General features: G+C 40.5%; 1 protein-coding gene across 1 annotated transcript in view; it reads right to left on the reverse strand.

Annotated features, from left to right (window-relative positions):
- The window catches only part of SLC30A9 (solute carrier family 30 member 9), a 111,522-nt gene that overhangs the window by 39,629 nt on the left and 56,860 nt on the right, over positions 1-15,033 (reverse strand). Inside the window, exons 7-9 of the mRNA XM_089653998.1 lie at positions 12,634-12,692; positions 7,134-7,201; positions 4,708-4,810 (exon numbers count right to left, since the gene is read on the reverse strand). Of these exons, the coding sequence (XP_089510124.1) occupies positions 4,708-4,810; positions 7,134-7,201; positions 12,634-12,692 (230 nt within the window). The remainder of the gene's footprint in view (positions 1-4,707; positions 4,811-7,133; positions 7,202-12,633; positions 12,693-15,033) is intronic.

A 15,033-nucleotide genomic window follows, 5' to 3' on the forward strand; every position in this document is an offset into this window, starting at 1 on the left:
CCATCCCCCATATTGCATGTAATCCAGACAGCCATCAGAACAATGCACATCTAGATGGGGATCCCTAATGACATTCTTGATGTAGTTTCTGGCATTCTGCCACTGCCCGTCATGCCTAGATGCTTGATTTTATACACCTGTGGCCACGGAGGTGATTGGAACACCTGAATCCAATGATTTGGAGGGGTGTCCTAAATACTTTTGGCAAGTGTTTGTAAAGAAAATAAAAATAAATAAATTATATATATATATTTACTTATTTGTTTTAAACATACACTTTATATTACATTTTACAAATTCCATTTGCAATTTAAAGGCTTTACACTAACTTTTTCATTTAAATTAGCTCACTATGTTTTATTTTTTTTTTTTTTCTTCAAAACCACCAGAATAAAAATGGTGCTTCTTTTAAACCATAGCAATTTGTAGTGTTCTATGGTTGTATGTAATGTGTACAGAACGCTCCCATAAATGTAATTCACTTAGAAGTCATTTTGAGGGAAGTACTGCAACGGCCAATCATTCTATCTATATGAGATTCAGAATACTTTATAAAATTTTCCTTCGGTATTAATAAACAGAAACAGGTAAGGGAAGTTTGTTCAAATCCTTTCAAAGTAGATTACTGACCTTTAAGTGTATGTAAACTCTAACACTAACCTTCTCTTATATGTTTCCCTTTTGATGCATTAAACATACTACCAAATTTTGTATATTTGATAAATGCAAAAACAAATACAGATTGATCTTGACAGAAATCAAAAGAGCCCATAAGTTTCTGCGCACTCTGCTACTGCTGCATTAAAGTGTTACTAAACCCACAAAAGTAAAATCAGTTCGCATATGAAGTAAAGCATGCTGGTAATAATTACTGTGGAACCTAAAGGGTTAATCTTCCGCATTGTGTAAAATGGCTGTTTGATCCTGTCTTCTCTGACTTCTTCCACAGTCCCCAATCCATCTGTCATAGTTAGAACAGCAGTGGTAATTCTGTACATGCCCTATTTGGTGTGTATTGCTAGAGTTTTTTTTTCTTTTCGCAAAGGTGCATGTGATCAGCACAGTGCCAATCAGCACTGACCAGACAGAGCATAAGGGGGTTATACAGCCTGATGGGACAGTAAGAAGAGAATGAAAACTCCTCCTACAAGATTAACTAGTGCTTGGCTGTACACTGATAGAAGTCACAAGACTGCTATATACTGCTGATGAGAAAAGGTATTTAGCAGTTTATATGTACTAAAAATAATTGCATTTCCATGTTCTGTGTACTGTGGAAGACTGGATATAGTGAATGCAGGATCCTGGGTTTAGTAACACTTTAAAACAAAAAACTCAAGCAGTGTTATCAGGGCTGCCCAGTTCACTTTTCAATTACAGAAGACCCCCATGCTATAAAGTTGAGGAGAGAAGGTGTTTTGTAGTCCATAAACATGTACTGTCTTATAAAAATGAGAAGTGCAGCACTATGGTCACTATATAGGTTTTTATACTACCTAATTGTGTTAGCTGCGTTGTATTATCAGTCAGAGTGGATATTGTTTATTTTATTTTATATGTACTGTACAGGGGCGGGCTGACAACTAATGGGGCCCCCGGGCAATAGGGGACCATGGGGCCCCTGTGTCCTCTCCCACAATCAAACCACACCCAAAAAATCCTATGAAAGGTACCAGGGGCATCTCATGGGGTCCCCTACTGACCCCGGGCCCTCGGGCAGTACCCGAGTTCCCAAATGGTCAGTCCGCCCCTGGTACTGTCTTATGAAGACAATGCTCCTCCTTCATAAATATAGTGCGTTTAGTGATCACGTACATACTAAGAGAGTAAGCAGGTTACTCACAGGACCACCAGGTGGTCCCCACACGTTTACTTGCTTGAATTCTCTGACACGTATGCCCTGTGAGTAGACAGTGCTGTGTAACACATTTCACAGAGCCTGCCTTCTGAACTACAGAGGTGCTGAGAGGAGGAACTTTAGGAGTCAGTAAAGGAAGCAGTGCTTGCAGGCAACAAGGTACCATAGGATATGGAGTCCTTAGAAACTGAAAATATACAGCAGAGAAGAAGCTGTAGAGCAACGGTGCTCAACCTTTTGAAGAGAGAGGGCCACTTAAGTGACTTGGTAACTGGTAGTGGGCCACAATGAAATGAAAGGGTTTAGAATTTCGAATTTTTTATTCTGAATAGCATAATGAACATTGTCCTCCTGCAGCTGCTGAATGCCAGGAGCATTGGGAGAGGTCACCATGGTGACCCCTGATGCTACACCAGTGGTTGTGGGGGGTGTCGTATAAACACATCTCAACTTTTTCTGCCCGGCAAACCGCCAATGTAAACAAACCCTTCCTATCCTGAGCCCCCTATAAGGCTGCTTTCACACTGATGTGCTACAGTTTACCCGCAGCTTGAGTGCAGCTTTCCTGCGGGTTAGCTGCACTTTGCCATAGACTTCTATTATATTTTGTGGGTGTGGTGCACATTCTGAAAGTGCACCAAAACTCCTGCACTGCATTGCACCTGCAGATCAGTGTGAAAGCAGCCTAATAGTTGTTAACCCTTTCATAGGTGCTAATATGCACATTGCAAAAACTCAGTGTATGCAGTGGTGTATTTACTTCTTGTGCTGCCCTAGGCAACAAAGAGCCAACCCCATCACCCCCCTCCCCCGGCATCACCACCTTCTGCCACCAACGACTGCAGCAACCAGTACACAGCTAGACATAGGAGCATATAGAGTGGGTCACCCTGGGCTCCTCCAGTCTATGGGATCCATTCACGGTATACAGGTCACAGCCATCCCACCCCCTAAGTGTGATCACTACTGGATCAGATCAAATGATCTCTGCCAGGAAATCCATATCATCCTTGCTAGTGCTCACCCAGACAGAGGAATTTGGGGGATTCAAGGAAGGAAGCAGCTAATGGAGGAATAAGAGAGCCGACTGAACTATTCCCCCTTCAGTCTGCATTCAACAATACTGGAGGAGGGGGCATAGAGCCTCTGGTGGGACATCCAGCCTCCACCAAGGACTGATCACAAAGGAGCAGCTGTGACATTTCAGTTTCACGCACATATACAATGTAATGTGATCTCACTGATGAGCAATGATCATTGCAAAGCACTGGAGGATTGCACACACAGTCTGACCCCATATGTCACTCGTCACACAGACAGGAGCCCGGCATGTGCTTCCACCGCTGGCTATCCAACACTCACCATAATGCAACAAGAAGCCAGCCCATCATCATTACCCTCCCTCTCCCTCTAACACTATTCTGCTGTCATCACCATCGGCCCCCACTTCTCCCCCCCCCTCCTCAGTCTCAAATCTGGGTGGAAGAGCCCACTGTGATACTGTGATAGGGAGGGGGCAGGCAGTGGCAGACCAGATCTGAGCAGAGATGAGGGGTCATGGTCTCCAATACAACAGACACCGCCCATCATTTATATGTAAGAATGACAAGCCGGAAGCTGGGGCAGGAGGGAGACCAGCAGAGGAAGGGAACCATTAACCCCCTGACCAGCACTGAGCACTCAACACTGCTCATTCCTTAACTACTGTCTGAATCCAGCTGCCACCTCCCAAATGACTAACCTTAACAGCTGCCAGCTATCCCCACACCCTCCTCAGATCCTCGGCAGTGCCTCACCAGTTCCCTTCTTTCAGAGTTCAGGGCACCACTCCCCTGCCTTGTTTGCCTCCCAGTAAATACACTGCTGCGTGTGCGTGTTGTTTAATACACTGACCTTTTCCACTTCCAGCTTCTGCTGGCATTACTCTCCAGGCTGTTAGAAAGGTCCCAGCCAAAGTGCATTTGGTATCACTTCATCTAACAGGAGCTGGCGCTACAGAGGAAGCATTGGCTTATACAGCTCCTGCTGTCTCCGCGGCTGCCTGCTCTGCTTCCTCTACGGCCAGGGCAGACTTGATGCACTCTGATGCTCTGGGATGGCGGGTTGGCAAGCCAAGATTGCATTCAACGGGTTGTTGACTCCAGACATGCGCTTTCCTAGTTTGAGGTCGAGGGCCTCATTAGAGGGCTTCGAGGGCCACAGGTTGAGCATCCCTGCTGTAGGGCATGCAGGGAATCCAGTAAATTGTGGAAAGAGATGGCCAGCATACAGAAAGAACTCACAACATGAAAAAAGATTTTTTTGGTAATATTGTATTGTCAAAAATACTATTGTTTGTATTGCACTTCCAATGCTGATGGTATAAAGTGAAGGAAAAGGACTGCCTTTATGTTTAAGCTTTAATGACAAATACACACCTTTTATTCAGTTTACACGTAATCCCAGTACAAGAATTAAAACATGTACTATAGTATATTAGAAACTAAACTTTTTTGTTAGCTGACCAAAAACGTAACTATAAAAAAAGGTTAAATGTTCACATTATAGAACCAGCAGAAGCAATGCTTTACAAAGTAGCTGAATAACAGTGAAGCATAGTGACATCTAGTGGTAGATTTGGAAGTTACCATGTGACATATGGACACACTGTAACTGTCTTCCCAAACAATGGCAGAAGTGGCACGCCAATGATAGGATAAATCAAAAACATCACAGAAATAGCAAGTATTACTCCTCTTACTCTAGGAAAGGAGTAACTGATAATCTATCAATAGATAAAACATTAATATGACGCAGACAAATACAGCTTGTATGTGCCAAGACCTAATCAAGACTCCAATTCATCTTACCTGGTTACATGTATCAGCTAAGGAATGGATAGCTTCGGAAAACATACTAGCAGAGCCAGTGTACACCCAGGCCAAAAGTTTAAAGAAAAAGTTTAGTCCATTTCTGTATTCAGAGAGAACAAAGAAATACACGAATCAGAATTTTTCATAGAACTTGGCAGCAAAAAGGACTTAATTTACCATATGCTAGGCATGGAACACAATAATATACCTAGTGATGATCTAAAAATAACAAACAAACCTGTTCAGTTTATAAATGGTTTTTATTCTTTTTTTCTAACTTATTCTTCACCCTCTAACCATCTGTCATTATTACTAATGCCTCCTGCTGAGGAAATAAGGCATTGCATAGGCTTTGTCACAAAACATGAACAAAGAAGATTCTGACCAGCAAAATTCTTTCAACCACTGATTATATACACACAGCAGTGGGATGAAGGTAATGCTGCTGCTTATGTAGAGCTATTCAGTTAAAGAGAGGGGTCAGAAGGGGTGAATTAATATTTGATGGTTGTTTATATACCTTGTAAATAGAAATTGTTTTGATCTTAAAGCAGCACTCCAGTCAAAACATTTAGCTTTGTATACTGTGGGAAAGAGTCATAGTGATATTAAACCCCAAGTTTATAGAGGTTTACGTTTACAAAATTAAATAAATGAATGCCCATTTTCAGGCTCTTGAAGACACTCAGTACAGCTGTCTGCCCGTACCTCAAACAGCAGTTACTAAAGCGCAGGAAAAGGAACAAACTACAAGGGTTCTCATCAGTACCCTAGCAGTTCATTGAGAACTACAAGCTGTCTGGCACAGTTACAGACAGGACTTGTGATTCATTCTTTTACAGATCCGTGTGAATGAATGACACGGCTGTGTGGGCGGACACCCACACAGCTGTGCTCATTTTAAATTGTGACAGCAGGTGCAGGGAGAGTATCACCCGCCGGCTGTCACAGGGGAGGATCTGGGGGAGAGGGGGGCTGCTGCATTAGTAACATGTTACAACCTAAATACAAGCGTAACATGTAACTAAAGGTGACCTTATCCTTTAAGTACTCTCCACAGCTGATTTAAACATCATGTACTGAATATGAAGGGGTTTCATCTTTTATTCCTTCTTTATGTTTCCATTTAAGCTGGTGTTATGTTTCTGCCCCAGGTTTCTTGCTAGTCCCTGCATGAAAGGGTGGCTCCATAGAATGCTTCAAGAGTTGCGTCACCATACACTGTGTGCATCAAGTGAAACACCCAGCCCCATAGCCTTGGGTGGCAAGGCACTCCCCTGCTCCTTCATCCCTTCTCCAATCTAAAAGGCTGACTGGAGACTGGAAGTTCAAAGAAGCAGAGAAAAAGAAAGTGAGAAAGAAGGAGCCAGCAGCATTGAAAGTTGATGGGGAAGGAATTCTAACAAACAGGGATGCTTATTTTATTGTGCTCAATGTGTTAAGCTAGTCAAGCTTCCACCCCCATCCTTCCTTTTCTTCCTCCTGCTTTTTGCAGACTCTCAGACTTTTTTTCCTCAAGCCTTCAGTTTCCTCGAGTTACGTATTCTATTCAAGGCATACGGAGGTGCCCAGATTTAGGACTTCCACCCTCCATGGCTCAGAGAGTTTACCACAGTACAAGAAATCTGATACTCCTGTACACAGTCAACTATTCAATAACCCTAACTAAGGATTTCCCATCTGACTCCTGAATAAATATGTCGGCATACATATCGATATTATTTACAGGGTGTCACACAAGTTTTTGATTGCTTCCCTTGCTTGAAAATGATCACACTGACGCCATTATACATTACCAATTATTTGCACCGAGGTCTAGTTGCTGTATATTGAACAATGATACATATGAATGTGCTGCTGTATTTATTGTTCCCATTAGAATAGATCTTCACTCACTTCCAGTGCCAATAACTACCTGTACCCAGCACACAAACGGAGTTGAGATTTACCGATCTTCCCCACTCTATACACAACCAAAAGAGTATATGAAATTTCAAAACAACAGAAGAAGGGTTTTTTTGTGTTGTTTTTGTGTTGTTTTTAACAAACACCAACACCCCAGTCGCACTGGGTGCACTTGGCATACAATTTCTATGCCATGTGACTTGCAAATCGTATGCCAAGTCGCACCCTATTGTCTGCAATTACAGCGGTCAAATCGGTGCGGTTCTGACTTGGTTGGAGCTGCACTGATTTCTAAAGTAGTACATGTCATGCGATTTGCATAGACATCTGTGTCAGATGTCTTGCAAATTGCACCTGAAATCGGCAGTCCCCTGACTTTGAAATCGTGACACTTCACTGTCGGGCTTGATGTGAACGGGGTGCAAGTCATCTATACATAAATGTTTTCATAGAAAAATTACAAACTTTCACCCAAGATTCACAGTGTAAAGCACTTATAAACAGCTCCCATAACTTACATGCATATTGCAACCATAACAACTTTCCCTGGGCCCTTGAGAAACACGGAGGATGTGCTTAAACGAGGCTGCAAGAAAACATAGATAAGAAGTGTCACAAACTCCTCTCCTCATTATTCGTCACATATAATTTACAAGAGGTTAATCTATGAACTTTGAAGCTAATAAATGAAGGGTGTGTTAAAGAGGAACTTCACCCCTTTTCTTATTTTTTTTCAGCCCCTTTACTTTAACTAGTTTGCCATTATTAAAACACACGCACGCACGCAGCCAATCAGCTGCTCAACGTTGCTGTTGATCACCCAGTCTGCGCCACCATCTTCCCATTTTACATCTTGGAGCGGCCTATAATTTCCTGGTATTTTCAGCTCCCTGATGATGTTCATGCATTGCAGTACTGCATCATGGGTAAACCTCAAGAACCAGGAAGAGACAGCTGACCCCGATTGCCGTTAAAAATTCTGAGAGTGATGTGGGGGGGGGGCTGTAACATTACTTCCACCGTGGGGAAAAATCTGGATTTGCAGGGAGTTAAATAAATACATGATTATGTGAAAGGAGGGGGAATGAGTGCAATTAAGTGGGCAAAGGTCCGCTTTAAGTTCAATATTTCCTTCATGCCACTTAAGGAGCAAAACTGATATTCTTTAATGTAGAGGTTACAGTAATCTTTGCAATCCATTGATACTGCAGACTATTAGACCTACAAATGTGCTGTCTAAAGTATTACCTCGTATACAATAAAAGTTTAGGGTAATGACCTGTGATATTTTACAATAATGAAGCAATAAATTAGATTTATGCATTTCCTTTTCCTTTTTAAATGCTCATTTACAACTGGAGGGCCTTTAAAGTGTACACCGTATTATACAGTGGGGAAAATTATTATTTGACCCCCTGCAGATTTTGTAAGTTTTCCCACTTGCGAATAAATGAAGGGTCAATAATTTTTTTCATCATAGGTGTATTTTAAATGATAGAGTTGCAGTTCAGTGAGTAAAATAAGTATTTGATCCCCCAACCAACCAACAATAATTCTGGCTCCCACAGACTGGCTATGTGCTTATGTGGTACACAGATTAGTACTGCCAATATAAGAAGGTGCTCCCAACAACAACTTGTTATGTGTATAAAAGACACCTGTCCGCAGAATCTTTCTTCCATTCAAACGTCACCAACATGGACAAATGACCAAAAACTTGTCAAAGGACGTCATGGACAAGATTGTAGCCCTGCACAAGGCTTGAATGGCTACACGATCATCAGCAAGAAGCTTGGTGAGAAGGAGACAACTGTTGGAGCGATTATTCGCGATGGAAGAAATACAAAATAACTATCACTAGCCCTCGGTCTAGAGCTCCATGCAGGATTTCGCCTCATGGGGTAAGGATGACCATCAGAAAAGTGAGGGATCAGCACAGAACTACACGGGAAGAGCTTGTGAATGATCTCAAGGCACTTGGGACCACAGTCACCAAACTATTGGTAACACAATACGCTACATGACAATGACCAAAAACATACCGCCAAGGCAACAAAGAAGTGGCTCAAGAAGAAGCACATTAAGGTCATAGAGTGGCCTAGCCAGTCTCCACACCTTAATCCTACAGAAAATGTATGGAGGGAGCTGAAACTTCGAGTTGCCAAGCAACAGCCAAGAAACCTTAAGGATTTAGAAGGTTCTGTAAAGAGTGGCCCAAAATCCCTCCTGAGATGTGTGCAAACCTGGTAACTAACTACATGAAACAACTTACCTCTGTGCTTGCCAACAAGGGTTTCTCGACCAAGTACTAAGTCATGCTTTGCTTGGGGATCAAATATTTATTTTACTCACTGAACTACAACTCAGTGTATAACATTTGTATCATGTATTTTTGGTTGATATTCTGTCTCAATCATTTTAAATACACCTATGATAAACATTATAGACCCTTCATTTCTTTGTAAGTGGGCAAACTTACACAATCTACAGAGGATCAAATAATTATTTTCCCCACTGTATTTTCAATGGTGGTTTTGTAGGATCTCAAGAGGGAAATCTCCTTGCCAGTGTTCCCAACGGTCAGAAGCCAGCAGATAACTCAATCCACAACAGTTATTTTGTAAGTCTACTCAAAATTAACAAAACAAGTCACGCTAGCAATACTTGCAAATACAGAGGGACATTAAAAACAGTTTTTAAAATATCTTAGACAGTTCTAAGCCTTTCAACAAAAAACAAAATATATAGTCAGCACTCCCTACTAGTGTAAAAATAAGCAGCTTGCAAATACAGGTAAATATACACCACCCATTACAAGAACTCTAAATAAAATTGCAGCACTAGAAGGTCACATTAATAGTCCAAAAACAACACAGTCGCGTCAACTTGATATATCAAAAATTTGTTCATAGTCCCTCTGTGCAATATATGTGTAGTTGTACTCAATTTCCTCTAATAAAAATCGGACTATCCACCCCTGGAAATCAGAAGAATTGCCAACTCACCACAAATATATGCTGCCCTGATATAAAGTGCAGCATCAGCATTTTAATTAATCATCACAAGACCATCCATCTGCTTGTGTGGCTCCTGGGGGACTACTCTACTCCTTCCTCTTTTGCAGTATGAGACTTGTATCGATGCAACACCAAAAACAAATACAATTATATAGTGTAGTACTCTTATGTGAAATAGAGCTCAACACCCGTGCATAAGTGATACTCCATGATACAGTGTGTGTACAAAACTCCACCACCCAGATAATATTCGTGCTCACTTCCAATGTGTGCTGCTCATGAGATGTGTAGCAGATAACGCATCAGAACAAATTGGAGCGCTGGCATCAAACTTTTGTCTCACCAACTTTAATCACATCTCCATAGAGGGCACTGTTCCACTCTTGCCGTCAGACACCATCACAAGGCAACAAAAATAAAACGCAATATAGTGTAGTTTTATTACGAACCAAAGAAGTAGCAGCACAGTGAAGTCACATAAAATCAATAACTCCCGAGGATGCACATTTGTGAGAAACGTGTTGGGTGTACTGTAAGGTGAGTTATTGCACCGCCACATTGGTTTTCGGAGTGGCGGTGTGTAATGTAAGTCAGAACAGCTTTTTTTATTATTGATTTGATATGACTTCACTGTGCTGATACTGGTTAGGTTCATAATAAATAATACACTATATGGAGTTTTATTTTGGCTGCCTTGTGGTGTTGTTTGACAGCGAGAGTGGAACAGTGCCCTCTATGGAGATGTCATTAAATTTGGTGGGAGAGAAAAGATTGCTGCCAGCGCTCCAATTTGTTCTCATGTGTTATCTGCTCCACACCTAATGAGCAGCACACATTGGTGGTGAGTGTGCATTTTATGTGGGTGGTGGAGTTTTGTACACACACTGTATCATAGAGTGTCGTTTATGTATGGGTGTTGAGTTCTATTACACATAAGAGTACTACACTATAGAACGTTTATTTGTTTTTGGTGTCATATTGATACAAGTCTCATACTGTAAAGGAGGAAGGAGTGGAGTAGTCCCCCCAGGTGTCACACAAGCAGATGGATGGTCTTGTGATGGTTAATTAAAATGCTGATGCTGCACTGTATATCAGGGGAGCATATATTTGTGGTGAGTTGGAAATTCTTCTGATTTCCAGGGGTGGATAGTCTGATTTTTACTGGAGGAAATCAAGTACACAAACACATACAGTTGTGTTCAAAATAATAGCAGTCAGACAGACATCACTAACCTGATCAATCACTGTTTTTGGTAGAAATGATATTTCTACATGGCAAATAATTTACTAGCAGGTGTAGTAGAGTAATAGAAATCCAACAGACCCAACAGTCATGACATGCATGCTGCTGATTCTGTGTAATTGAATCACTAATTGAAAGGGGCATGTTCAAAATAATAGCAGTGTGGAGTTCTATTAGTGAGGTCATTCATTCTTTGAAAAACAGGTTGCAATTATTGCCCTTATTTAAGGAAGGAAGGAAGCAAATGTTGTACATGCTGGTTACAGTGCATTTCTCTCTAAAATTCTGAGGAAAATGGGTCGTTCCAGACATTGTTCAGAAGAACAACGTACCTTGATTAAAAAGTTGATTGGAGAGGGGAAAACATATAAAGAAGTGCAGAAAATGATAGGCTGCTCAGCTAAAATGATCGCAAATGCTTTAAAATGGCAACCAAAACCTGAAAGACGTGGAAGAAAGCGAAAAACTACCATTCGAATGGATAGAAGAATAGCCAAAATGGCAAGGGCTCAGCCAACAATCAGCTCCAGGAAGATCAAAGAAGGTCTAAAGTTACCTGTGAGTACTGTTACAATTAGAAGACACCTATGTGAAGCCAAGCTATCTGCAAGAAGCCCCCGCAAAGTCCCACTGTTGAAAAAAAGATGTGCTGAAGAGGTTACAGTTTGCTAAAGAGCACATTGACTGGCCTAAAGAGAAATGGTGCAACATTTTGTGGACTGATGAAAGTAAGATTGTTCTTTTTGGGTCTAGTGGCCGGAGACAGTTTGTCAGACGACCCCCAAACACTGAATTCAAGCCACAGTACACTGTGAAGACAGTGAAGCATGGTTGCGCAAGCATCATGATATGGGGATGTTTCTCATACTACGGTGTTGGGCCTATTTATCGCATACCAGGGAATCAGTTTGAATACATCAGAATACTTGAAGAGGTCATGCTGCCTTATGCTGAAGAGGAAATGCCCTTGAAATGGGTGTTCCAACAAGACAACGACCCCAAAAACACCAGTAAACGTGCAACATCTTGGTTCCAGACAAGATTGACGTTATGGAGTGGTCAGCCCAATCCCCGGATCTTAATTCAATAGAATACTTGTGGGGTGACATCAAAAATGCAGTTTCTGAGGCAAAACTAAGATAGAGAAGAACTGTGGAATGTAGTCCAATCATCCTGGGCTGGAATACCTGTTCACAGGTGCCAGAAGTTGGTTGACTCCATGCAACACAGATGTACAGCAGTTCTCAGAAACAGTGCTTATACAACTAAATATTAATTAAGTGACTCAAAGGAAAGCAAAATCTTCAAACATTTTTCAGTTTATATAGTGAATGTTTGAGTTTGTAAAGAAGAATACAAACACTGCTATTTTTTTGAACAGTCTAATATTCACTTTTCTTCAATTTTTTTTAGAGGAACAACACAAATTTGATATATTTTTCTTCATGTTTTGATTTGGAATAGAATGTGTAGTGTTCCCAATGCATTTGTGTGTATGGAAATAAAAGCCATTAGAAGGATTTTGAGCTTTATTCACTTTTTTCAACACACTGCTATTATTTTGAACACAACTGTATATTGCACAGAGGGACTGCAAACATATTTTTGATATAGCAAGTTGATGGAACTGTCATTCTTGGACTATTAATGTGACCTTATAGCACTGACATTTTCATTCTAAGTCTTTGTCTTTTTGGACTTCCTTTATTAAACTATATATGAGTTAGATTTAACAGCTCAACCACAGATACATACCTTTGTATTTCCTAGAAATTCCTTGTATTCCTTTAATAGTTTCTGATTTCTAAACAGATCTGAAAGAAGGCAAAAAAAAACCTTGTATTCTCCGAGTAAATAATGCAGTAGACTTATATGAAGAAAAGGACCCATAAAAGAACCATTTATTAATGAAAGACACATCTCTCGCTGCATGAAAAAGAACGTACAATTAATCAATTTGCTGCATGACAGATGAAAAGTATATGAATGGATTTGTGCTCTTTAAAACAATGGCTGACATTTATAAAAATTGCAGCACAGAATTTTTGTAACTGCCAGCAATTAGCTTTTACACTTTGAAAGAAACTGCTGCATAATACATTTAATTAAAGACATGTAAAAACATGTAAAAAAAAAAAAAGAAGAAAAACCAGGCTTGGTTAATATAAAAGGTGCCTAGGAGAAAGTGATGTCTTGTTAACCAGTTGCCGCCCGGTCTATAGCCAGATGGCGGCTGGGCGAACAGCTCGTCCCTCCAGGTGGACGCCATATGGCGTCCTTTTCGGAATGTGCATTGCGCATGCCCGCAGGGCCACGCTGTGGTGAGATCTGTCACTGGTCATGTACCTCGGACACGGCCAATGACAGGTCTGAGTACCGGCCCCATTGCCAGTACCATGTGATCTGCAGTGAACAAACACAGGTCACATGACAGCTATATACAATGGTTGGCTGCCTTTCATGCCATCCATTGTATACAAGTGTGTCTAGCTGTAAATGGTCACAGTGATCACATGCACAAGCTGGGCAAATCACAGTCCAGCTGTGTCATGTAATTAGCTGTGGCCAATCACAGCTAATCACAAAAAAAAAAAACCCCTGCATGAATCGATTTCATTCAGGTAAATTTTTGCTTATAGCAAAGTAATTCTTTGCTATAAGCAAATTGTGTAAAAAAAAAAAAGAAAAAAAAAATACTGATCATGTCCCCAAACTAGTACAATGTTACTATGGTAACATTATACTACTTTGGTCATAGTGCAATATGAAAAACAAATCTTAAAAAAACAGAACAAATTAAAAAAAAATATATATAAATTTTTTTTTTGTACTGTCACCAGTCAGTGTCCCTGATTGTGAAAAATCTTTAAATTTCTTAATTTTCCAAAAAAGTATGACAAAAAAATTACAACTTCAAAAAATTTGCCATGCCTCTTATGAAATACGTCGGAGTGTCTACTTTGCAAAAAACAGTCATTTGGGGGATATCTGTACTGTTCTGACATTTTTGGACCTCAAGAAATACAATTGGCTGTCAGTACTTTAGGATTGATCCATTTTCAGTTATATCCCATAGTTTGTGAACTCTATAACTTTCCTACAGACTAAATAATAAATACTAATTTGGGTTATTTTCACCAAAGACATGTAGCAGAATACATCTTGGCCTAAATTTATGAAGAACAATTATTTATTTGCAAACTTTTATAACAGAAACAAAGAAAAACGTGTTTTATTTTTCAAAATGTTCGGTCTTTTTTTGTTAATTTAGCAAAAAATAAAAACCCCAGTGGTGATTAAATACCACCAAAAGAAAGCTCTAGTTGTGTGAAGAAAATTATAAAATTTTAGTTTGGGTACAATGTTGTATGACCGCGCAATTGTCATCCAAAGTGAGACAGCGCTGAAACCTGAAAATTGGCCTGGGCAGGAAGGGGGTAAAAGTGCCCTGCATGGAAGCGGTTAAATAATACGGACCAAGACAATTTTCAGTCACCAAAAAGCATGAACTCCAGCATAAACTCTGGCTATACCACCACCATGTAAGGCAATCAAACAATTCATGCACTACCGGCTTCAAATAAGTTGAAGAGGCAAGGGAGAAAGGTTTGGCAAACGCTCTTTTGTTCGGAAGCCATTGTTAGCAAATATGACTTGACAGAACAGTGAATTATTATTATTTTAAGAATCAAACCCTTTTTAAATACATTCTACAGTCCAACTCCAGAAAAAGAGAACCCCCCCCCCTTCCCCCTTGCAGTGATGGACCTGAGCCCTCATCCCCCACCCTCCATGCAGCCCTATGCCTCTTCTACACTACCCCTCTGCTATCCGCCATCTTCCATGTACAAAAAGACTTCTTTGTACTACAAGGAAAGCCTAAGCCCAGAGCCCCTAACAGATATTCCAGGGAGAAAAACACTAGAGTATGAGTAGTCAGTTTTTCCAGAATTAAGAGGAACATATGAAGCTGATTTCTAACATACCCAAACTACAACATACTAATTTTAGGCAAGTTGTATTTATGAGTATTAATTTCAGTATTGAACAACTGCAATACTCTCGGTCAATCCAAAATGTTAATAAACCTCAAACCTGAATATTTAAGAACGTAAAAGTGAGTTTTTGGCTTTCTTAGGAGAATATCTATGTGTG

This window comes from Staurois parvus, unplaced genomic scaffold (genome assembly GCF_062004578.1).
Source record: "Staurois parvus isolate SC_StPar_1 unplaced genomic scaffold, SC_StPar_1.0 ptg000734l, whole genome shotgun sequence".
Lineage (NCBI taxonomy): Eukaryota > Metazoa > Chordata > Amphibia > Anura > Ranidae > Staurois > Staurois parvus.